Source organism: Protopterus annectens, chromosome 4.part1 (assembly GCF_019279795.1).
Source record: "Protopterus annectens isolate FY-2018-M chromosome 4.part1, PAN1.0, whole genome shotgun sequence".
Classification (NCBI taxonomy): domain Eukaryota; kingdom Metazoa; phylum Chordata; order Ceratodontiformes; family Protopteridae; genus Protopterus; species Protopterus annectens.
In genome coordinates, this window is record NC_056734.1 from 724,443,167 (window position 1) to 724,470,342 (window position 27,176).

Genomic DNA, 27,176 nt, shown 5'->3' on the forward strand with positions numbered 1-27,176 from the left:
GCTTGGGAGAGATGGCTAACACGTCTGACTAGGAACGTGGCAAATGAGATCTGAAGTATCAGGGAGAAGGGCGTTGTGGGTAGGTTTTTAGCTGAGAGTTTTTGGCTTGTGCAAGCTGGGAAACGGCCGTATCGGTTCCGAGAACTGACCTGAGGTCCTAACAGTAAAGAATAAATAAAGATTTACATCAGATCAGTATTTACAGTATTTAAAAAGTATCCCTATTTTGGGCGTGTTCTCCCCTCCCCCATTATTTGTGCCTTTGTCCAGATTTCTTGATCTATTGTTTTAGATTTATTTATCTATGAGGTTCATAGGTTCATAGGTTTATACTAGGCTATCTGCCCTAAGGCATTTATAAGCCTATCCCAAATTTTTGTGGCTTATATGAAAAAATACTGTGTCCATTAGTTTGTTGTGCCTCTGTCCAGCAGTGACACAGAGATGATTCCCGGGATAAACCTACGATCTCCTATCCACAGGTCAAGATTTCTCTTGAACAGAGCCAGCGAGGTGCTCTGCCTCACATGGACCGGGATTTTATTCCACAGCATAGGGAGTCTCTGAGTGATAAATCTATCCCTCCAGCATGTCCTATTTATATCCGTGCTAAGGTTTAAGTTGCTTGCTCTAGTGGTTTTGGTGGATTTGGATTTTTTGAGGTGGAGCATGTCCATTAATTCCGGGTTGGACATGGCCTTGTATGTGAGGCACAGTTCACCTCTGAGCAGACGGTATGTGACTGAATAGAGCTGGAGTTTCTTCAGTCTGGCAGCATATGACAGATTTTGGAGTCCCTTTATCCTTTTGGTGAGGAACTTTTGGGGTCTCTCCAATTGCTGCAGATGTCGGGTGAGATACATCCCGAATGGGGCATTGTACTCAATCATTGGTCTGATAAGTGAGGAGTACAGGGGGACAATGACCTCACTAGAGCTGGATGTGAATCCCTTCATGATCAGGTGGGCAATGTAGAAGGTCTTTCTAACCACTTTAGCAACGTGAGTGTCAAAAGAAAGGCCACTGTCAACCTGGGTCCCCAGGTCCCTGATAACCTCTTCTGTGCTTAGTGGATTGCCACCTATATGGTAGCTTGGGGTTACCTTGTTTTTCCCGAAGGGTATGACTATACATTTTCTGGCGTTTAACTTCAGGCCATGGCTCTGGCACCAGCTATCTGTTTCCGTGAGTCCCTTCTGAAGGATATCCGTGTCCGATGCACTTTCCACTATGGCCCAGTTTGCAGTCGCCTGCAAACTTTGTCAGCCAAAGTCCTCCGTGTTGGCCTGTACTTCTGAGAAGTAGATGCCGAACAATAGGGGCCAAGGACCGAGCCCTGTGGGACACCACTTGTGACCGGCTTGGAGTCTGACATAGCGCCAGCAACTCTAACCCTGTGGGTTCTGTCCTTAAGCCAGTTTGCAACCCATCTTGTGACATATGGGTTTACATTTAAGCTGGTAAGTTTTTCTACAATACCCGAGTGGGGTATTGTGTCAAAGGCCTTTGCAAGGTCAAGGTAGGCTGTATGGACTGCCTTTTCCTCATCAATGGCCTTGGTGACTATTTCGAAGAAGTCGACCAAGTTCAAAAGGCATGATCTGCCCTTGACGAAGCCAAACTGGGTCGGGTCCAATGTCTGCAAGTCCCCTATATCTTTGTTTATGAGCTCCATTATGATCCTCTCCATAGCTTTGCAGACTAGACTTGTTAAGCTTATGGGGCAGTAATTACCAGGGTCTGTAGAGGCACCGCCTTTGTGGAGTGGGACCACAGTTGCCGTACGCCACTCCTTGGGCACGTATCCTGTGGTAAGGCTAAGATTAAGCAGCTGCCTTATGTGCGCGTTTAATTCCTCATTTAGCTCGTGTAGCACACAGCCGGGGACACCATCTGGTCCCATTGATGCTGTGTTTTTAGCTTTAGAGAGAGCAGCTTTCACCTGCGCATTTGAGATGTCTGGGAGGCTACACTCTGCTGGGATAGTTATCTCTCCTTTAGGGGAGAGGGGTGAAGTTTGCACTGAACCTGTCTGCCAGTATGTTGGCAATGTCTGTGGGTTCAGTGATTTTTGTATCATTTTGGACTAATTCTGAGCATATCTGGGAGTTTCCACCCAGGTTCCTAACATAGCTGAAAAAGGCCTTATGATTGTCCTTTGAATCCATGGCAATTTTTCTCTCAAAATTGGCCTTAGTTGATTTTATGAGTGCTCGTATTTTTTACTAATAATGATCAGGGGTGACTTCCTTTTATGGATTTTGTTCTATCATGTAATAGCTTTCTCCTCTTATTGTAAAGTTTGTTAATGGCTGGGGTCCACCAGACTGGACGCTTGCCCTTTGTGGAAAGGGTCTTGGTTTTATTTGGGATTGCCTGATCCATGCAGTCCTGGAGGTGTTCATAGAAGGCATTTGTAAGGGCTTCCGCAGCTTGGGTTGTGGTTTCCACTGGTTCAGGGCCTTGAAGAATACCACACCAGTCTTGAGTAGTGTGAAGTTTGCTTTAGAGAAGTTCTTCACTGTGGTCTTTTTGTTTGGGGTGGGGCGGGATGTGGATTTCCAGTGAGATTAGTTTATGATCAGATCTCACCAATGAGGGATATTCTTCCGGTGTGGAGCATTTTGTCCCCATGTTTGTGATAATGAGATCTAGTATATTTTCTCCTCTTGTGGGAACAGTGACTAGCTGTTCCATGGCATTTGAATTTATGAACTCCAGGAACCGTTGGGCTAGAAAGTTAGGGCTTGAGTAATGTTCCCAGTCTATATTCGGGTAGTTGAAGTCACCCAATATGATGGTGTTTGGAGATACATTTATACCCACCAGTGTCTTCAGGAAGGCTGTGTGGGGTTCCTGAGTTTGAGAGGGTGGCCTGTAGCATGCTACAATTTGTAGAGCAGTTTTGCCTATGGTTAGTTGCACCTGGATGGTTTCCGAAGCTTCGTGCGTTGCCACCAACCTGGAGGTGTGGGTATCCTTTATGAATATGGATACACCCCTTCCTTTTGTGGCGTGGTCCGGGTTTTGGGGCCGGAACGCATGATATGAGGTAAAACCTAATAGTGCCGGGGTGTTCTCAGGAGCCTTGAACCAGGTTTCAGTTACAGCACAGACATCGATGTTCTCCATATTGAGAAGGGCCTCGAGTGCATGCATTTTGAGATTTAGACTTCTGGCATTGAGCAGCATTACCCTCAGTTTCTTCCCATTTTTGTTTTCTAGGGTGGTAGGTTTAGAATTTGAGCCTTGCCTAAAAAAGGCACTATGGGGGTGGCAAGAGCCTTAGCCAATATCCGGAATCCCAGGGGTGACAGGTGCAAGCCATCCCTTGAAGCAGCGTGGCTTGTCAAGCATGTCATCCCAGGCAGACAGACACTGGATCCCCTTTGAATGACACCAGACATTAAGCCAATTGTTAAAGCTGATCATCTTGTCTCTATATTGTGGCATCATTCTTGGTGAAGGAAGGATACTGCTCAGGGTCATACCTGCCTGGGCTACATAATCAGAGAGCTCCTCTATGTCTCTTTTCATGTAGTCCAGGGAGGTATGTCTCAGGTCGTTCACACCAGCATGGACAATGACTGTGTCATATTTGTACTTGCCGTGGAGTGACCAGAGTGCTTGTGTTATGTGGCGGATTCTAGCACCCGATAGGCAGCTTACTGTGACCCTCTCCTTGTTCAGCCTGGTGAGTGGGACGTCAGTGTGTCTGACTATGGAGTCACCTATGACAAGTATGTTTGGTGTTGTATTTGGCCTTAAGGGCTGTGACTGCTTTGCACACTGCTTTGTGGTTTATGTGTTGCTTGTGGGGTGTCTTGAGGTAGCAGTTGTTTGGGTGTCTGCTTTGGAGGCCTCTGCTGTTTAGGTAAATTTTTACTCAGAGCCTCCGAGTATGTCTTTGTGTGTTTATGTGTTTGATTCAGTGGTGTGGTAGCATTATGTGAGGCTGGTTTTGTGGTGTGTGTAGTTGCCTTCTCCTCCTGTCTGGTCTTGCCAGTCCTGAGTTGAGAGAGCTCAGCCTCCAGTTTGGCTAAATAGCTGCATCTCTCACAAGTATTTGTGTTATGTGGGAGGAGGAGAGGGTTGACTGTGTACATGAGGCAGTTATAACATTGCCTCAAGATTCCCAGATTCACCAGCTGGACCGGAGAGGAGATTGACAACTGACCTTTGGACATGCTAGAATAATATTGGGAATTCCTTAATAATTGAAAACAAGGGCCAGTGGGGAGTGAGGGTGTAGTGCTTTTAATGGAGGTATGCCACTGGCAGTTCCTAAACAGTGATTTATCGTGGTAAAGGGTATTCCCAAATCGCTTAGAATTTTTCATCCAAACTATCGTATTTTAAATCACGATTGCTCTTTTACACTGCAAGAACACAACACGAACACGCTAACTTTCAGGTCTGTAGGAAAAAAATACATTATCTCGTTAACTTGTTCGCAGCGTCTTCGGTTTATTTGCATGTGATAGCAAACATACAGTGCATAAATACAATTACTGCCGTAATCTGTTCAGAGTAATAAGCTCTCAGAGTGCTTTAGGGATAGGGAGAGGAACTAACAGATAGCACTGCTACTGTTAGGAGACTGTTTCAGTCAGGAAAATGTTCAGTCTCTTGAAATGTAATCTTGTGTTCACTGGTTTATATCTGCCGTGCCGTCTTCAAAGACGCCTACAGAAAACAGCTGTTCAATACAAATAATGCTTTCCATGTTCAAACAGCAGAAGGTAATGGACTGAATCTACATTTTCACGCTCTTTATATGTTGATTGAACAGCTGTTTTGAGAGTTTGTTAAAATACTACAACGGTATTCTTTGTCATATCACTGTCGGTTAGAAAAATATCTCAAAAAGCGTATTATTTTACTGTGGTTTTGTTCCTTGTTTTGAGTATTAACAGATATTTATAGAATTAACGCACGTGCTCTTGCGGTGAGTGACCTGTCTACACTCAAGGTAACAACGCGGATGCACAAAGGGAATTTATGGGGCACGTCACACACGCAATGTGTATCGCGTTCCCTGCCCCGACCAGTCTGCTCAGTCCTAAGCTGTGTAACAGACGGTAAAGCTCAAATGTCACCTAGCTTCACACAGCACTTATCGCTGTAGCGTGACTCGCTGACACGCAACAATTAGTGGCTGTTGGAAACTCGCAAAGGGAGTGTGTCTGTGTGTTTAAGTGACTCCTCCCATGGAACACCTGCAGTGCGAGCAGTTGGCCCATTTCAAATGCTAGCCCAGTGCTTAGTTAGGCTGCTGCACGACATGTGCGTGCATGGGGGATGGAGCGGCTAATGAAGTCAGAGCAGCTCATGCAAAGAAGACACGCAATGTGCCAAGGGCACGCACGTCTCCAGAGCTCCATTATACACTCGTCCTATGGGAAACAATGAGTCGTGCGGAGTGTACGACTGTCACTGGGTCGTCTGGGTGACCTAACGAACTTAGTATAGGTGCTGTGAAGCTAACACGTCTCCCGTGCACGCATTACACATTATTAATGTCTTCAATCGGTCCTGTTAGATGTGTGGTCATGGTTCCAATGAGTTCCCATCACCCAGTACAATGCTATTATGCTAAATAATGCATTGTTCCTAGGCTTGCCACTATTTCAAATGCCTAAAGTGGGACATTTTTTGTAGAAACGTGAGATTTTGAAGGACAAATCCTACCCACGGCCAATCCAAAGTACATAACTTCACCTTTTTACACAAATAAAATCTCATTCTTATAGTATTTGAGTTTCTTATGCTGTTTCATATAACATTTAGGTGTTTCAGGTACAAAATAGCTGTTATAGCAACTATTAAAGAACACTTGTGAAATCTTTTTTTTCCCTTAAATCTTAGGACATTTGCTATTTTGTATATATATATTTTTTGCAGGACACAATTGCCCAAAGAGGGACTGTCCCTCGCAAAAGAGGGGCAGGTAGGGTTACCACCTGTCCTACTTTGCGAGGGACAGCCCCTCTTTGGGCAGTTGTGTCCTGCAAAAAAATTGAAAAAATGGCAAATGTCCTGAGATTTTAGGACAAAAATATTTCCTATATTTTATGTAATAGTTGCATAAAACAGCCATTCTGTATCTGAAACATCTAAATGTTATAAGAAACTAAAATGCTACAAGAATAAGTTTTTATTTAGGCAAAAAAAGTGAAGTACTGTCCTTTGTACTGGCTGTGGGTATGTTTTACCCTGCAAAATCTGATGTTTGTACCCAAAATGTTCCATTTTGGGCATTTGAAAAGGTGGCAACCCTAGGGACAGGTGGTAACCCATTTGTTCCATGGGGTGACATTACCGAGCAACGCGATCGGGCTTATACAGATATATTCGCAGAATGTCCAGATTTTTGCCTTATATTTTTGGTCCATTTTTCATAAAATTGTGGCTTGTTTTACAAATTAGTGACAAATCATTAAAGATCGAAGCTAGAAAATAATGGTATACATTTAAGTTTTAGACTTCATACATTTCAGGAAAGTCATGCTAATGCAAAACTTGTTAGTCTATCAACTTTCTAAATCTGTAAGAGCAATATTTCAAAATTGTCCCTATTTATACAACTTTGTTATGGCTTTGTCCAAGATTTCTTGCTCTAAGAGGTTGAGAGGTATGAGAAGCTCTTTGTTTCCCCTTTAAAAAGATTGGGAGTCGTTTTCAAGTGTAGCACTGTAAACATTTTCCTTTGCATTTGACATTGTGGTACTTAGCCATACCCATTTGCTCGTTGTAAGAGCCGTGGGCTGTTTTTGTTTTAACGAATGTGCCCTGCAAGTTTGTATAAATGACTGTTTGCATGAGAAACGCAATAGTAAGCTGTCACGCCAACGCCACAGCTACGTAAGTTTCAGCTCTGAGTGTCCTGACCATCTTTTGAGACATCAGTTCAGGTAACCACAGAGAAGTTGTGAAGGGGAGTAGTCACGCAGCAAGAGCTGAGAAAGCAAGAATGCTGTGAGCAGACAATAGCCCAAGCCAGCAAGCAGCTGCATATGTTTTATCATCAACCCTTGACCTCCTACATGAATCACTGTCTCAGTTACAATTCCAGGCTATCCCTTCATACCAACTGGGGGAAAGGTTCAACCGGGGGAAAGGTTTCAGTTACAGAAACGTGACTGAGACGACCTGGACGTGGTCGTAGGCTGATGCACAACGAGCGTATACACACACTAGTGTCACCAATCTGCATTATTAGCTCTTTACCTATGCAGTTTGCAAGCAGACTTTTTTGTTTCTTTTTTGTCTTTTAGGAAATATAACATGCCCACACAATACGTGACATTGGTAGCCTTACGGCCAGCCCATGTAACAATCCTAGATAACCCCACAAACACTTGTGTTTCTATTAGGGTCCAGGCATTTTAGCAGGACAAAATCTATCCTTTCCAGTATTTCCTAGAACTGGGTAAAACACATTGCAATGGGTGATTACTTAGTAAACGGTTTAGCCAGATTTGCCCTCAGCTGAACATTTTTTTCTGAGCAACACTGTACCTCTTTGCGGCTAGAATATTTCTCCCAGATGTTTGAAGTACAGAGCGCACATATAGCGTTTTATGTAACTTGGTTAGGTAGGGCTGCCACCTTTTCATGTGTTAAAGTGGGAAATTTTTCTGGAGGAAAAGGTGCAGTTTTGCAGTACAAACCATGCCCACAACTAATGTAAACGATTAGACTTCGTCTTGTATCAAAATAAAACCTCACTTTTTTGGAATTTGAGTTGTTTCTGTCTTTCATATACTATGAGGTTTCAGATATAAAATTGTTTTATACAACTATTAGAAGAAACTAAGGAAATATTTTTGGCTTAAAAATCTCAGGATATTTGTCATTTTCATGTTTTGTCTTGTTTTGCAGGGTACAGCTGCCCAAATAGGGACTGTTAGGGACTGTCTTGCTCAAGAGGGACAGGTGGCAACCTTAGCTTAGACATAGAAATACTCATCTGAAAACAACCTTTGCTGTAGCTGTAACAGTTGTAGGGAGAACAGCCGACAATTATGTGTATATTTATTAAGCATATTGGGGAAACATCTGGGGAGATATTTACATTTTTTAAATACAGGCTAGATCTGGAGGTGGGGGTGGTGGCAACAATATGAGACTGTGAGTACAAAATGAAATATTTTGTATCAGTCTTCTACTTAGCAGTTTGTATTAAATGGTTATCCCTAATACATATGATATGTAAAACTAAACATTTCGTTTCTCAGAACTACAAGGCAATTGAATCGGAACACTATTTACACTTCACCAATACCCACCCGCCATACCGCTCAACCTCTTACTGCAAGTAATCTGTACAAAGCCTGACAAAATCGGGGGGCAAAGGCCCAAAAATAGGGACACATTTTAAATAGTGCTGTTATAAACTTCGAAAGTTGCTGGAGTAACAGGGTTTGCTTTAACATACATTTTCTGAATGATTTGAAGTCTGAAACTCAAATATATGTCATCATTTAGTGACTTCTAGCCTCAGGTCATTCCAGTGATTTGCCAGAAAACCACAAACTGTATGGGGAACAGACCAAAAATATGAGCAAAAAATCTGTACATACTGCAAAAATATGGATATTTAAGGTATGCCACCCACAAATCAAACCACCTTCTCAAGAAAAGCGAACCGGTTCAGACCTAGAGTAAACTCATAGGTACCCATCTAATCATCTGGATCTAATCTGAAGGATGCAAGTTATTTGGCTTGTAAGCATACTAAAGATTGTGGAGTAGAATGCATAGAACACGCCACAAGAGCCTAGAATAACCCCGGTAAAGGATTTGCACTTCAAGTTTTTCATGGTAGCTCAAAGACTTTAGGCCAACAGTCTTCTTAGTTAGGAAAGTATGAGGCCTTTCCAGTTGCTTTACACATCTAGAAAGGTACATCCAGAAGGGGATAGTATAATCAATAATAATTAGGGCTGTATACAGAGGGATGGCAATGTCTTTTGACCTATATGACATGCCTTTAGATATTAGTTGTGCTGTTACAAAGATTTTCTGAGTGCTTTTGCTATATGTTGGTTAAATGAGAAGGAATTCTGAGAAGGAAACCCAGGGCCAACTTCCAACCCCAATACTGGCATCCCAATTTCATCCCAAAGAACAGCTAGCTCCCTTCTTATCTTTCATCTTAACCTTAGAAGTATCAACAATAAGCTTCATAACCTACATACCTTGATAGCCACACACCTCCCTGATATTATGTGCCTATCAGAAACATGGCTTAAACCAATCATCAAAGATGAAGAGATTCTCCCACCTGGTTATAATATTTTAAGGGTTGACCGCAAAAATAAAAGGGGTGGCGGTATAGCTGTACTGTTCAAAAGTTCACTCAATATCATAATGCACCCTATCCAGCCACCTATAACAGCTAATGCAGAGACACTGGCCTTAAAAATATGTCTAAACAACCAAAAAAGTATTAACCTCCTTGCAATATATATTCCGCCTGGGAACAACCTTGAAACTATGGAGCTAACGTTAAACTGGTTAGCCACTAACTACCCACAAGAAACCATTGTACTTGGCGATGTCAACATAGACTGGACCCTTTGTTCCACACAGATTAATCCTACACCCATTAACCTGCATGGATTCTCCCAAAATATAGTATCTATAACAAGAGTAGGTAATGCTCACCAAAAAGAGAGTATACTAGATTGGATACTTACCAATAACCACTCCCATAAGTATACCACCGGGACCATTCCTAACGATCTGAGTGACCACCTTGTCACTTACATAATAAAACACAAAGTCTCTAGGACTAACCTTCCTATACATAGACTGGTTAGAAACAAGAAGAAATTTGTTCCTCAGCAATTTGTAGTTGAACTCAAGTCCTGTAACTGGTCTAAACTAAAAACTTTACCCCTCGAGGAGAGTGTGACACTTTTTAATGACACATTCCTAAATATTCTTGACAATCATGCTCCCAACCGAATTACTAGGACTAAGGTAAAAATAGCTCCCTGGCTAACCAAGGAAACAAAAAACAAAATTAAACTTAGAGACAAAGCCTGGGATAAATGGCGAGCCACTAAAGCACCCCTAGACCGAATTAAATTTCAGCAACTTAGAAATGATACAAAAAAAGCCAGTACTCTGGACAAAATGAACTATTTCAGTCACCTTCAAGAAAAACACCAGAATAGCCCTAAGAAGTTCTGGGCAGGCCTAAACAATCTCCTCCACCCTGGGAAATCAACTACTCCTACCCCAGAGACACTTATTGACAAAAACCCAGAAATTGTAGCTAACACCTTTAACTCCTTCTTTACAGAGACTATTCAATCGCTAGCCAACCAACTGCCTCCTCCTTCCCCTCCCCAAACTAATGTAATTGAAGACACAACCCCCCCCCTTTAAATTACAGCATATACCCACCTCCTATATCAAAAACCTACTGAAGAAACTTAAACCGACTACCCTCTCGGCAGATCGACTCCCAGCTGAATACCTGCAAATAGCAGCTAAAGCTATAGCCTACCCTATCTCCATCCTGATTAACAGAACCATTACTGAGGCCACTATCCCCACCATTTGGAAAATATCCTACGTAATACCGCTTCATAAAGGTGGCTCTTCTACCGAACCATCTAACTACAGACCCATAGCTATTTTATCTCCAATAGCCAAAATCATGGAAAAATGTGTTCATAAACAATTTCTTAATCACCTCTCCCTAAACAATCTATTGACTAAATCTCAACATGGCTTCAGACCCCATCATAGTACGACCACTGCCCTCCTTTCTTTTACTGACTCAATTAATAAAAATTGTAATAACAAAAAAATATCTTCCGTCCTATTTCTTGACTTATCAAAAGCCTTTGATATGGTCAACCACCAACTATTACTACTACAGACGCTAAAAACATTCCACTTCAATAATTCAGCTCTCAACTGGTTCCATGCCTACCTCTCTGGAAGGTAACAGGCAGTCCTATGGCAAAATAAGCTCTCTCAACCTTTACCTAATACCATAGGAGTTCCCCAAGGCTACATACTAGGTCCCCTTCTCTTCTCCGTGTTTATAAATGAACTCCACTCAACTATCCCTCAAGCCACATGTATCCAATACGCAGACGACTCCACCCTTATCTGTTCAAATATCACTCTCCCTGATTTACAAGTTATGACACAACGATGCTTTGCTACAATTGAAAAATGGCTATCAGAGAGGAATCTCATCCTTAATCCTAAAAAAACTAAGCTATTATTATTCTTTCCCACCTCAGCTCCAACTCCAGCACAAGACTCCCCACTAGCTAATAATAGCACCTTCTTCGTTCAGTCTAATAATGGTACCATAATCGAGCCTGACACTAACACTAAACTACTAGGAGTCACTATTGACAACAAACTTAAATTTAACTTGCATATCAGTCAAACAATAAAGGCTGTCAATAAGAAACTTGGATCCTTGTATAGAATTAAAAACTTCCTCACCCCCATGGCCAAACTAACTATTGCACGTACCCATCTTCTCTCCACACTTCTGTATGCCTCTCCTGTATTCTCTTTCCTCAATATAGGTGACATTAATAAACTCTCCGTGACTTATAATCACATTGCCAGATTTGTAACAAGTGCCCCCTATAGAACTCATCACTGTATTAACCTAACGAAACTTGACTGGTTAGAACTACCTAATATTCTCAAACTTAACCAATTCTCTGAAGCATACAAAATCATTAAGGAACCAGACAGAACCCCCTCACTAAATAATTTACTGACCCCCTACTCCAACCTAAATACTCTTCGCTCCTCAAAAAGACTACTGGTCCAAACCATCAAATACAACAACAAAGGAGGGGATGCTCTCTATGCCAATTCTATAGGCAAGACTTGGAACTCCCTACCTAATAACCTAAGACTCACTAATTCACTATCTCAATTTAAAAAACATCTTACCCAATTCCTTAAGACACATTGGCTATGTCCATGTGTAAACCCAGACTAGGCTCCTGTCAATACAGCACATCCTACATTAATTGAAAAATTGGGTTGCTTCAAATTCCTATACTATCTGAACATTAATCCTATCTTGTTCTAGAATAGCAAGTAGCTTCTTTATCATCCCTCTGAACTCCCGTAAGGTAATGTTCTGACTCTGTACATAGTAACTTTAATGTCTTGAGATGCATTGGTATACTCAGAGTTGCAATTTTTCTGTACTAAGGCTAAAAGCAGCCTATCTATGAATGTTTATTATTTTGTAACTTGTATCTTTCACATCTTTGTAATTTGTAAGCTTATTTTACCTATATTTTATTGTATTGTATTTTTCTCTGTGGCGCTTTTCTCCCCGGGCCTCTGCTGAAAATGGACATGTATCCAGTCGGACCATCCCGGTCAACAAATGTAAAATAAAATAAATAATAAATAAATAAATGAATTACTGACCCAAGTTTCAAGATCCTTTACTACATTATCATTTGGTGTGGGATATTGGCTATACTGTATGCTGAGCGAGAGAGTCGTTTGCCAAATATGACAAAATTGCACTACGTTTTGCATATAATTCTAGCCCTTTTTCTGTACACTTATTCACAAGAGTTAGTTCTTGTTGTAAGAATGGGTATCAGAGATATACCATTCAGTTTGTCGTCATCTGCAAATTTAGTTAACCAAATGTCCTGATTCCTCATTTACGGATTACACTAGTAGATTCCAAACAGGAGGGGTCTCAGTAATGAGTCCTGGGGTCTTCCATTAGTTCTCTTCATACTTTCTGAGGAGGCACTTACCACCTTAACTGTGTGGGTTCTGTGTTTCAGCCATTTGGATATCCACTTTCCACATATGGATCTACTTTTAAGCCACCTAGCTTATTAACAATTCCAGCATGGTATATAGTACTGACTGCTTTGCTCACATCCATATAAGCTGTGTGAACATAAAGACCACTGTGTACAGCCTGTATGATCTGCTCAAAGAAGTTAACTACATTTGTCCTCCTTCTGTCAAAGCCAGACTGATGTGGATCTATTCTGGTAATTCTTATGATATATTAGTTGAAGAAGTCAAAGATAATGCATTCCATTACTTTGTAAATCAGATTAGGCGCGCTAATGGATCTATAGTTTTCTGGGCCTGTGGTAGAGCTATCACCAATGCAGTTTGCCTTACTTTGAAGATAAATCCTGTAGCAAAGCTCGGGTTAATAATTTTAAGGAGGGTTTTCGCAAGGAATGTTTGACACTATTTATTAGACATTCAGGTAATAAATTATCTGCCCCATGTGACTAGTATTTTTGGTTTTAGAGAACACTTTCAGTACATGTTCTTTTGTGATATTTAAAGGTGTAAGGGATTCAGAAATTTGTGGAATTAAGATACTTGTTTTAAGGACAAAGTTTGCATTAAATGTCTGCTAAGGTATTTGTTATGTTTAGTGGGTGGCACCATCCTTGATGCACTGCTGGGTGCAATTTCTTAGTTTTCTAATGTAACTTCTTCAGAAGAAGTTCCATAAGTAAAGTGAACAAAAGCGCTAAATTACTTCTGTGTGGTGTGATTTTTATTGCTGCTGAAATGCTGAACTGTCCCTTTGGGTGTTTTTGGATTTTGAGTTTTTACCTAGTTTCTGTTGTTCCAGTTTTCTAATGTAACTGAAGAATACATTGTAATTACCATTGAATTCAGAAGCTAATATAAATAAAATATTTGTCTGACTAACCCTTATTATATATTTTAGTTTTTTTATTGATATTTTTGAGGCAATCTTTACAATTAGGAATTTGAAATATGTTATATGATTTAAGAATTTTTTTCTCTGTGTTATAGAGTTTATTTAAGCTGATAGTGTACCATGGTGGATTGTTCAGAACATTTTTGTTAAAGTCATTAGTAAATATGATACAACTAGTTGTGTATGTGAAATAATCAAATGTCTTCCTTGCATTTTCGTACTTACAATTTAGTCTATAACAGCAGCATTTTTACAAATGACTGACACTCATTGGCTCAGGTGATGCTAAAAATGCACATCTAATTTTTTGTGTCGTTTGGCTTTTCCCGGTTAGGGGTCGCCACAGCGGAACTCCGGTCCGCTAATGATTGGCAGCAGAGTTTTATGTGCTGGCTTGCCAGGCCTAATGCACAACCTTCAATGAAGGAATGCCCGTTCACACATGTCGCCACACAGAAGGCGCTCTAAGTGAGAATCGAACAGGCAATGTCTAACTGTTAGGCAACAACGCTACTGAAGCACCACCACCGCAGTATCTAAAAATGCACATCTAATACAAGGCAAAAACTTGTCTTACTACTTCACTGTATCTTTCTGGCTCTCCCCACCCCCACCCCCGCCCCCACCATGACATGAATGCCTTTGATATGCCTTGCTCACTCAGCAAATAAAGCATTCCTTATCCAGTCCACAAAACGCATATATTTTCTTTTTTATTTGGCTTATACATACTTCATTTATGTCTTTATTTAATTTTACATTTTTTAAGCAAGTAGGCAAACTGGTCCAAGTACACTTTTCATGGGTCATAAGGCAGCCACAAGCATTTATAAGATTTAGAAACTGAGCTGCACACAATAATATTGCTAGCAGATTTGTTGTAGACATTACTCAGCAAATAGAACAAATATACAGTTGTTGAGGCAGATAATTAGGTACACTGTCTAAGCACAAGCACCTCTTTTCAGGGAGAACTTTGGAGTGATGTCAATGGCACAACAGAAGCACAGTCATCTTTGGTGCCGGAAGAATAGAAGATTTTGGGTTCTATTCTCATAGCAGGTGATTGTATTGCTGACACTGCAGTGCAGCATGGGTGGGGGGCTGCATTCCTGAGTATGTCATCATTTGGATGAGATGTTAAACCAACAACCCATCCACTTTAGTTGGTGGAAGGTCATTTAGGTGAAAAAGATCCCATGGCACCTATCAAAAAGAGTAGTACCATAAATACAACCTTGGTCACCCCTGAAAAGAGGCCACTAACCTAGTGGGATTAACCCAGTCAACAGTGGATAAATAAATTAAATAATGTGCTCAGTCACATGCTTTACAAATGGAAGTGCAACTATGTATTTTCTAAACCACTTGTCCTGTTGAGGGTTGAGGTGGCAGCAGTCAGAGTAGGGCAAGTTAAGTCTTCCCTTCCTCAATAGCAGTCTGCAACTCATCTTGGGTGGTATCCAGCATTATCTGGTGAGCTTTGAGACATAATCCCTCCTGTATACTCTGGGTTGTCAGTTGTCAAGAATATTGTACTGTGTCAGTTACACAAAACAGTTATAACAGAACTTAGCTGATATAAGCAGGCGCCTGATAACTAATCATTTAGAAGATCAGTGTGCTTTGATTTATTATAAGATGTTATAAAATGATAATATAGTTATATTTTGTGTGTATGTGTTTGTGTGTGTGTCTCATATATATATATATATATATATATATATATATATATATATATATATATATATATATATATATATATATATAGAAGGCTGTGGTTCTACTCCCACACCAGAGAGATGGGTTGTTGACAATGTAGTACAATATAAGTGAGATGCTGCACTCTTGAGTGCATTGTTCTTTAGATAAGATGTTTAATCGAGGCCCCATCTGTTTGAGTTGGTGGTAGCTCAGGTGGATGTAAAAGATGCCATAGCACCTATCAAAAAATGTAAGGGGGTCCTTTATTTATATACAAAAGAAGTCTTATTTTACAACATATTTACAAATATTTGCATATATATATATATATATATATATATATATATATATATATATATATGGGTCTACTTCTATTCGCTGACATCCCATTTCACTGAAACCCATTTCGCTGACAGCTCATTTCATAGACAAACTTTCAAGGTGGGGGGCTTTGCCCCCCACACCCCCCCAACTATATATTACAACTCCACAGTTGCACAACAGTGGGGAGGGGGGCAAATCCCAGGTTTTTGCCCTGATTACATTTGTCTATGAAATGGGGCTGTCAGCGAAATGGGTTTCAGTGAAATGGGATGTCAGCGAATAGAAGTAGACCCATATATATATATATATATATATATATATATATATATATATATATATATATATATATATATACAGGATCCCACTTTTAACGAACACACAGAGGTATGGTAGAATGTACCGCACAGGATTACTAGACATGTGGCAACATTGATTTAACACAAAAAAAACAAATTACTCAGGGATGTGAAACAATACTAGGATGGTTATGCATACCCAATTAAGCCAACACTCTCCCAAAACACGTGGAGAAGGCAAGGAGAATATCCCACAACCAGCTCAATACCTATATTGGAACCCCAAGGATTAACTAATGGACTCAGCACAACCCAGGTGGAGGGATCCCTTCGTACACCAAATCCACCAGTCAAGAACAACTCCCCAACTACGCATAAGAGGGCACCAACCTTGCTCTAAAACCAGCCAAGTCCATTAACCCCGCTTCAAAATCAGCCTACACGGAACATCAATGAATGGGACTATGGAGACAGCAGCAACACAAACCAGACAACACCAGACTAAGTGACCAACAAAGGAGGGGACTGCCAGACCCCGCCACCAAGCGACCAGCCCGACATGAACGCAAATGATAACAGCAAAATTTTTTTATCTTCAGCCGGACTCACAATTAGAACCAGTACTTACACCAGGTTCAGACCTAGAGGTCATGATTGAAACTGGGGCCACAACAACAACAATAATGGGAGGAGAAGGGGGAACATTAATCACAGGGGCAGAGGGAGAGTGAGCAGAAAGCAGTGGTTATTCGGCCGAGACTAACCCCTCCAACCACGTACCCAGTCTCCAGACCCCAACCCCCAACAGTGCCGACTGGAGGCTTTCTTGTGTTGATGATATCTTTAACTTGACCACACGGGTTTTTTCAGAAAGTCACTATGAGATACTGAGGAAAGGCTTTTCGTACATCCTGGCAAAAAAAAGCTAACACGGCAGATGTTATCCTGGACCTCAAGTGCTACCTGATGAAATTGCAATTGAAAACAGACTTACGACAGCATGATGATGATTACGAAGAAAGCTCAGATGAAGAGGACAGGCCCCTTATTCTGAGTAGCCTGTAAACTCCTGCCCTCTCCAACACGCTGAACCTTTTTGCAAGAACCTGCAAGGGACATCAGGAAACTCATTTCTGATAAACTTTCTGAAAGGTGGCCCAACTTGAATAGAGAAAAAAGACAAGCCTGGAAAAAACTTAGCCAGGACAAATCCCTCTGGATCATGAAGGCAGATAAGGGATCTGGGACGGTGGTGATGCAGCAGGAGAAATACTTCCAAATGCTTGAGAGATCAATAACCGATGATCAGGTCTACAAGAAAATCAGCATCAAGCAGGCTCAACAACATTTTAAACAAATCGACGACCTCATACTAGAACTATACCTCAGGGACGAGATCACACAAGATGAAAAAGATTTTATGGTAGTCACAAAACCCAGCCTTGGGAAATTCTTCGGACTCCCCAAGGTACACAAGAATCCTGATGACCCACCTTTCCGCCATGTGGTCTTGAACCGGAGGACAAAAATTGAAAAGATATCCCAGTATGTCGACCACATCTTCAACCCAATTGTTCAAAGCAGCAAATACTACACTAAGGACTCTTGGGCATTCTTGAACGATATCTCCAAACTCAGACTGGACAGTGGGAAATATTTGTTGGTCACCTTGGATGTCGAAGCTCTCTACACAAACATCCCCCACACCAGAGCACTAACCCCCACCATAAAGTACCTGACCAGACACTCCATCCTGACTAAGATTAATACTGTATGCAGACTCACAGAAGAAGTGTTAAAGAATGTCTTTCAGTTCAACAGGAAAATTTACCACCAGCAGAAAGGAGTAGCCACGGGGCCTAAGATGGCCCCAGCCTATGCGAACTTAGTCCTTAATGCCTGGGAAATGGATAAGGTTGAAAGGCTTCCAGGTTTCAACAACACCATAATGTATAGACATTATATTGATGACATCTTTTTTGTTTGGTTGGGAGACAGACCTTCGCTTAACAGCTTCCTGGAATCCCTCTTCCACAGTCTGGACTTTCTGACCCTCACAATAGGACACATTGGTATGTCAACCCAGTTTCTGGACATCCACCTTACAGTGGACCCACAGAGTGGCCGTTTTGACTCCAATATATACTGCAAGCCCACCTTTAGAAATAGTTATTTGGAATACGGTAGTCAACATCCACAATTCATGAAAAAGAATATTGTGTATTGTGAAGGGGCAATTTATCCGCCTATCCAGACTCATTTACAACAACACGGTTTTCTTGACAGAAGGATTTTACATTAGAAATTTGTTTCTAGAATGAAAATACCTGGAGCACTTAGTGGATAATCTCTTCCAGGAAGTTTTACAGGACAGGCATTCCAGGTACCCACCCATCCTGGAAACAGACTTCACAGCAAGATCACTGAACGGGTCAAACAAAAAGGACTGGGTGGTAAGTTTCCCCCTACGTATGTCCACTGACATGTTTGGAATCAGGGGAGTCCTTATCAATAAATGGGACATCCTCAAGGGGGAGAAAACTTAACAACTATACTTGGGGCTTCCCTGAACTTTTGCTTTAAACGGACGTCTTCCCTAGGAGTTTTTTTTGAGAAAAACAAATGCCCATCCCCCCAAGATGGAATAGAAACAAACCCTGGGATGTATGATTGTGGAAAATGCATTGCCTGTGTTTTTGTACATAAAGGCAACAACATCTCCTTCCCACACTGCAACAGAACAGTCCGACTCCATGACCACTATGACTGTAACTCTAAAAATGTGGTTTACTATGCTATTTGTAAATGCTGTGGCAGTTTCTATATAGGCAAAACCAACAGAAAGCTGAATGGCCACATAAAGGAACAGCAATCCGCAAGTGGGACAGTTTGAATGTCTTAGTCAAACATAGCACAATCTGCCTGAATTTCACAGAGTTTAAATTCACGGCATTGGAAAGAGTAACTGAGTTCATAGGGGACGTTGACACGTTCTTACAGGTCTGAGAGCTGAAATGGCAGATCGAACTTAGAGCAGATGCTAACCCGGGTCTTAATGAAAGCCTAAACATTAAATGTGCCCTAAAATGGTATAGAGATTGAAAGTTTTGAAATATAACTGGACTTGATATAAACATAAGGTAGTCATACAGTATTTGTTATTGTTGAAATGTGAACTGACAGGGTGCATTAGAGATGTTTTTTTTTTCCTCCCCTCTTCCCCACCCACTAGGTGGGCCATTCAGTACAGGCCCATCCAACCCAGTCTCACGTCGACCCATGTTTTCTTTACCCACAGTTCCTTTCCCTCCCCTCCCCAGCTCCACGCACACAGCAACCATCCCTTCTCCGGTTGACGGCCCGTAGCAACCACACCACCACACATTGCCCACCCTCCACTCTTCAGGACCCATCTTGTACGTTGTCCCTACCCAAGTATCTTCAGTCTTCCACATACTGTAGTCCACGCCCATAGGAACCCAGCCATGTCTACCTTTTAAGACATGGGTTACCCCAAAGAATCACTTTTAATTTTTGACTAGTCCCACTAGGGACAAATATTTCTTGCTATTAACACTAGACTTCACAGGTTGACTTTGTTTACAGCACTGGTGTTATGTTAGGTATTGCAAAACATACATGGTACACACGGTTGCCTGGTATGCACACAACACTTAATAGGAGTATCTGTTTTAGGTATACGGGAAGCACACCACCCTTGTATGCACAATGCACTGCAGGTTCCCCTCTGGATAACTGAATTAAATTATTTTATATTGAAGATGCACGCAGCACCTTGCAGGACCACTGGTCTCACAGTATTATTGGTTAAGAACTGTGCTGGTTATTTAAATAAATAGCTCAAAATATTGTATTTAAACAATGCTAAAATGGTTGCTTATAATAATGAAACATGTCTTTCTGACAAAGTTTTGATAATAAAGAAGACGAAAGCGCTAAATAATACAAGAGTTTCCAGTGCTTTCTCTTCAGTTTATTTTGAATGCTTTTGTGTCACGAAGTCTGTTTGTATTTAGTGAAATTTATCTTCATTTATTAGTGCAGTTTTTAACATTTGTAAGTCTTTTACTCCATGTGACAGAATGGCAGAGAACAAAACACCCAACTCGGGCTCCAGTAGCCAAATGATGATGGAAGTAACCATGAGCAGTACACCGATGGATCCAACAACAGTTCTTACGAGATCATCTGAGGGGATCAAGATGCCACAGGACCTCTTCTTGAACCTGAACAACAGACTTTTAACACCAACAAATGAAGGGGCCAGCCGGGACCACACCGAGCCCCTGGACCACACCAAACCCAAGACCACTACAAAGGACAACAGAACCAGGAGGGAAGAACAGACCACACATGCCCTTGGGTTTTTGCTTACTCAGATGGATACACACCCCTTCCAGTTCTCCAGCTAAGGTACTGGAGTACAAATTAATCACCCCCAAAGCAGAATGAGCTCACAGAATACGAAGTCCCTGATTACTAGGTTTGAAAGATTGATCAAGACCTACAAAAACCTAGAACATGACAACTTCTACTTGGAGAGGTGCTTGGAGCTGAATATAGTCCCACAAGGTCTTAGATGTAACAGATTCCCTAACAAGACCTCTCTGAACTCTCAGTTGTATAAAGAGCTGGTAAAAATATATAAAGACTCTGGACTAGCAGCCATCAAAACCCTTATCTGAAGAAACACTGAGAGCATGGCCCACCCACAAGACTCAAATAGATGAACTACAAACACGTACCCAGTGGGATCCCACTTTTAAAGAACACACAGAGGCATGGGAGAATGTACCGTACAGGATTACTAGACATGTGGTGACGTTGATTGAATGCAAAAAAAGCAAATTACTCAGGGACATGAAACAATATAAGGATGGTTATGCATACCCAATTAAGTCAACACTCTCCCAAAACACGTGGAGATGGCAAGGAGACTATCCCACAACCGGCTCAATGCCTATATTGGAACTCCAAGGATTAACTAATGAACTCAATGCAACCAAGAAGGAGGGATCCCTTCATACACCAAATCCACCAGTCGAGAACAGGTCCCCAACTATGCATAAGAGGGCACAAACCCCACTCCAAAACCAGCCAAGTCCACTAACCCCACTTCAAAATCAGCCAACATGGAACAGACCGGACATCAATGAATGGAACCACGGAGACAGCGGCAACACAAGCCACACAACACCAGACCAAGCAACCAACCAAGGAGGGGACTGCCAGACCTTGCCACCAAGCGACTGGCCCGACATTAATGCAACTGATAACAGCAGCATTTTTTATCTTCAAATGGACTCACAACCACAACCAGGACTTACACCAGGTTCAGACCTGGAGGTCATGATCAAAACTGGGGCCACAATAACAACAATAACGGGGGAAGAAGGGGGGAACATTAATCACAGGGGCAGAGGGAGAGCAAACATAAAGCAGTGGTGATTCGGCCGAGACTAACCCCTCCAACCACATACCCAGTCTCCAGATCCCAACCCCCAACAGTGCCGACCGGAGGCTTTCTTGTGTTGGTGATATCTTCAACCTGACCACATGGGTTTTTTCAGAAAGTCACTATGAGATACTGAGGAAAGGCTTTTCGTGCATCCTGGCACATAGAGCCAACATGGCAGACGTTATCCTGGACCTCAAGTGCTACCTGAGGAAATTACAATTGAAAACAGACTTACAACAGTGTGATGATGACAGTAAAGAAAGCTCAGATGATGAGGACGGGCCCCTTATTTTGAGAAGCCTGTACACTCCGCCCTCTACAACATGCTGAACCTTTTTGCAAGAACCTGCGAGTGGGACATCAGGAAACTCCTTTCTGATAAACACTCCGCAAGGTGGCACAACCTGAACAGAGAATAAAGACAAGCCTGGAAAAAACTTAGCCAGGACAAATCCCTCCATATCATGAAGGCAGATAAGGGATCTGGGACGATGGTGATGGAACAAAAGAAATACATCCAAACTTTTGAGAGATCACTAACCGATGATCAGGTCTACAAGAACATCAGCATCAAGCAGGCTCAACAACATTTTAAACAAATCGATGACCTCATACTAGAACTGTACCTCAGGGATGAGATCACACAAGCTGAAAAAGATTTTATGCTAGTCACAAAACCCAGCCTTGGGAAATTCTTTGGAATCCCTAAGGTACACATGAATCCTGATGACCCACCTTTCCGCCACGTGGTTTCAAACCAGAGGACAAAAACTAAAAAGATATCCCAGTATGTCGATCACATCCTCAGCCCAATTGTCCAAAGCAGCAAATACTACACTAAGGACTTTTGGGCATTCTTGAACAATATCTCCAAACTCAAACTGGATGGTGAGGAATATCTGTTGGTTACCTTGGATGTCGAAGATCTCTATAGGAACATCCCCCACACCAGAGGACTAACCCTCACCAGACAGTACCTAACCAGACACTCCAACCTGAGTGTGACTAAGATTAATACTGTATGCAGAATCACAGAAGCAGTATTAAAGAATAACTTCTTTCAGTTCAATGGGAAAATTTACCACCAGCAGAAAGGAGCAGCCATGGGGTCTAAGATGGCCCCAGCCTATGCGAACTTAGTCTTCAGTGCCTGGGAAATGGATAAGGTTGAAAGGCTTCCATGTTTCAACAACACCATAATGTATAGACGTTATATTGATGATGTCTTTTTTGTCTGGAAAGGAGACAGACCTTCACTTAACAGCTTCCTGGAATCCCTCTTCCACAGTCTGGACTTTCTGACCCTCACAATAGGACACGTTGGTATGCCAACCCAGTTTCTGGACATCCACCTTACAGTGGACCCACAGAGTGGTTATTTCAACTCCAATATATATACCGCAAGCCCACCTTTAGAAGTAATTATCTGGAGTATGGCAGTCAACATCCACAATTCATGAAAAAAAATATTGTGAAGGGGCAATTTATCCAGCTATCCAGACTCATCTACAATGACGAGGTTTTCTTGACAGAAGGATTTTACCTTAGAAATTTGTTTCTAGATCGAAAATACCTGGAGCACTTAGTGGACAATCTCTTCCAGGAAGTTTTACAGCACAGGCATTCCAGGTACCCATCCATCCTGGAAACGGGCTTCACAGCAAGATCACTGAATGGGTCAAACAAAAAGGACTGGGTGGTGAGTTTCCCCCTACCTATATCTACTGACATGTTCAGAATCAGAGGAGTCCTTATCAACAACTGGGACATCCTTGAGGGGGAGAAAGGCTTAACAACTATACTTGGGGCTTCCCCGAACTTTTGCTTTAAATGAACCTCTTCCCTAGGAGATTCGTTACAGAAAAACAAATGCCCACCCCCCCAAGACAGAATAGAAAAAAACCCTGAGATGTATGATTGTGGAAAATGCATTGCCTGTGTTTTTGTACATAAAGGCAACAACATCTCCTTCCCGCACTGCAACAGAACAGTCCGACTCCATGACCAGTTTGACTGTAACTCTAAAAATGTGGTTTACTGTGCTATTTGTGAATGCTGTGGCAGTTTACTATATAGGAAAAACCAACAGAAAGCTCTGAGTGCCCTTATAAAGGAACACACCACAGCAATCTGCAAGTGGGACAGTTTGAATGCCATAGCAAAACATAGCACAATCTGCCTGAATTTCACAATGTTTAAATTCACGGTCTTGGAAAGAGTAACTGAGTTCGTAGGGGACGTTAACACATTCTTATAGGTCCACAAGATGAAATGGAAGCTCGAACTTAGAGCAGATGCTAACCCAGGTCTTAATGAAAACCTAAATATTAAATGTGCCCTAAAATTGTGTAGAGATTGAAAGTGTTGAAATATAACTGGACTTGATCTAAACAGAGGGTAGTCATACAGTATTTGTTATTGTTGAAATGTGACCTGACAGGGTGCATTAGAGATGTTTTTTTATTTTCTCTCTTCTTCTCCACCCACTATGCAGGACAATCAGTACAGGCCCATCCAACCCAGTCTCTCTTCGACCCATATTTTCTTTACCCACAGTTCTCTCCCTCCCCAGCTCCCCTCACGCAGCAACCATTCCTTTTCTGGTTGCTGGCCCGTAGCAACCACACCACCACACATTGCCTACCCTCCACTCCTCGTGAACCATCTTGTACATTGTCCTGACCAAAGTATCTTCAGTCTTCTACACACTGTAGTCCACGCACATATGAACCCAGCCAAGTCTACCTTTCAAGACATGAGTTACCCCAAAGAATAACTTTTAATTTTTGGGTCGTCCCGCTAGGGACGAATATTTCTTGCTATTAACCCTAGACTTCATGGGTCGACGTTGTTTACACCACTGGTGTTATGTTAGGTATCGCAAATCATATGTGGTACACACGGTTGCTCGGTATGCACACGACACCTATTAGGAATGTCTGTTTTAGGTATATGGGAAGCACATGACCCTTGTATACACACGGCACTACAGGTTCCCCTTTGGATAACTCATTTATATTATTTTATATTGAAGATGCGCACAGCACCTTGCAGGACTACTGGTAACTGAATCACCTCTTTATTATAATGATAATAAAGATGCAAGCAGCACCTTGCAGGACCACTGGTCTCACAGTATTATTGGTTAGGAACTGTGTTGGTTATTTAAATAAACAGCTCGAAATATTGTATTTAAACAATGCTAAAATGGTTGCTTATAATAATGAAATATGTCTTTCTGACGAAGTCTTGATAATAAAGCAGACAAAAGCATTAAATAATACAAGCGTTTCCAGTGTTTTCTCTTCAATTCATTTTGAATGCTTTTATATCACGAAGTTTGTTTATATTTAGTGAAATTTATCTTTGTTTTTTACTGCGGTTTTTAACACACATATATATATATATATATATATATATATATATATATATATATATATATATGTATATACAAATCTATTTATACATATTCATATTTTCCTTTACAATCGTAGTCAGTTTTCCTCCATGTTAGACCCCCACTCCTTTTCCACAGCCATCATCTAATTTTACTTAATGTTGTTGATAAAATCCATTTACCATTAAACATAATTTCATTTATTCTTTTATTCCATATAACCCACATGACATAAAATAACTTTTTATCTATTCTTTTAACATATTCTTTACTTCCGTTCTTATATCTGTATTTAATCATATCTATGTTTATTTTATCCATTTCTTTAATATCTTCAAAAAATATTCTTTACATGGTTTCCCCATAACATTTTTACATTTCAAAAACATATGTTCTGTAGGTGCTTCTTCTTGAGAATGTAACATATGCTATCATTTTTAGTTTTATATGGCATATTTCCTTTTACTGGTAATTTATCTATTAGCAGTCACTACAAAAAAAATCTTGACATTCTATTTCCTGATTACAACTTTTGCTTCTATTTTTATAACTTTTTTTTTCATCTGTTAGCTTTTTCCATGGTTCTGCATAGTAATGTTTTATAATTACATTCTTATGCCATACTTTTCTGTCTTGTTGATATCATCTTTTTGCTTTCCAGAAAAAATGTTTTTTCTTGCTAATATTTTATTTCTTCATTTATACACCATTTTTCTCTTTTACTCTTTTTTACCATACCCCAACATTTATCATACTTATATTTATATAGTTTTACTACTGATGTCTAATCTTTTCCATTTATCCACTTTAACACTTTGTACAAATTTAATGAAACAGCTTATACCACTGGGTTAATTAACCCTTAACCTCCATCCTCTTTATTTACATAAAAAACTCCTCTTTTCACTCGGTTTAATCTAGAACCCTATATAAATGAAGAAAATATATCTGAAATAATTCCTTTTCAAATACTGTTGGCAATATAAATGTACTTGCTAAGTATGATATTTCTCATAAGTACTGAGTTTATCAAATAAGTCTTTTTTTCTGACTAATAATTTATATCTTCTCCAGAAATGACATCTTTGTTTTATTTCTTCTATTGATTTTTCCCCATTGAATTTTACTTACATCTTTATTCCCAAATGTTATACCTAACACAGAAATTTCACTCATTGTAAAATATATGCCCTCTATCTTTACTATGTCATCCAAACCTTTACTTTTCTCTTTATCTAAAGCCACCACTGTCACCTTTAGACACAAATTTGTGCAAATTATTACTTCTTGTATCTATATTATTGCAGTTATTATAATGTCATCTACATATGTTAACAGAATTGGAATTCTTAACCTTACAGGCATTATATACCCCACCTCCTTCATTTTGTAATTTTTTCACATACTATCACAGTCATAACTAATGCAAAGGGTATACAACTCACTGGGCATCACTATTTTACACTACTCTTTGCATGTACCTCTTGGCTTAACCAGTCATTTACATGTACGTTTACTTTATTATTACTATACACTGACATACATAATTTCCTAACTTTCTCACTTATTATATTCTTTCATTATTACCCATAATTATCCATTCAGTTTTCCTACATAAAAACAAAGACATTTGCTACAAATAGCAATATATACAAGATTTCATGTAGGGGATGTAACCATTGTGTTTTCATGATGAATGGCAATACGTTTGAGCATCCTACACCATGTACAATCTTTAAATGTAATCATTATGCTGACTGTAAGTCACAAAACCTTGTATATATTGCTATTTGTAGCAAATGTGCTTGTTTTTATGTAGGAAAAAACAAATAAGACCCTACGTGAAAGGGTTAAAGAACACATCCACATGATTAATAAAGAAGATGAAACCAATTTGTTAGCACGACATGTTTTGAGCAATGATTTATCCCACAAGTTTAGATTTTTGGTGTTAGAGTTGATACATAGCAGTCCTAGGTTAGGCAATCTGAAGAATCAGACTGAACTAGCTGAAATGAAGTGGATTATTAGGTTACAGGTGGACAGAGGACACAGCCTTAATGATAAGGTCACCTTAAAGCCTTTTTTGGCTGCTAAACCCTTACAACATTAGATAGTTTTTAAGAATGAATAGTTTTTGAATGGCATTTTTAATAGTTTTAGTATTTTTGATATCACAAGTGCCCCCTTTTTTATATTATATATGCTGTCTTTAAAGGTGTCTTAGGTTTTTTTTGATGTTACTTT

The 27,176-nt window shown here is 40.5% G+C and overlaps 1 protein-coding gene across 1 annotated transcript; it reads left to right on the forward strand.

The window, feature by feature from the left end:
- Positions 1-4,574: 4,574 nt before the first annotated feature.
- LOC122801032 lies at positions 4,575-24,706 on the forward strand. Its single transcript, XM_044070492.1, has 2 exons — positions 4,575-4,742; positions 20,156-24,706. Exon 2 carries the CDS (start codon positions 21,997-21,999, stop codon positions 22,990-22,992), a length of 996 nt encoding a protein of 331 aa, XP_043926427.1. The 5' UTR covers positions 4,575-4,742; positions 20,156-21,996; the 3' UTR covers positions 22,993-24,706.
- Positions 24,707-27,176: the final 2,470 nt, after the last annotated feature.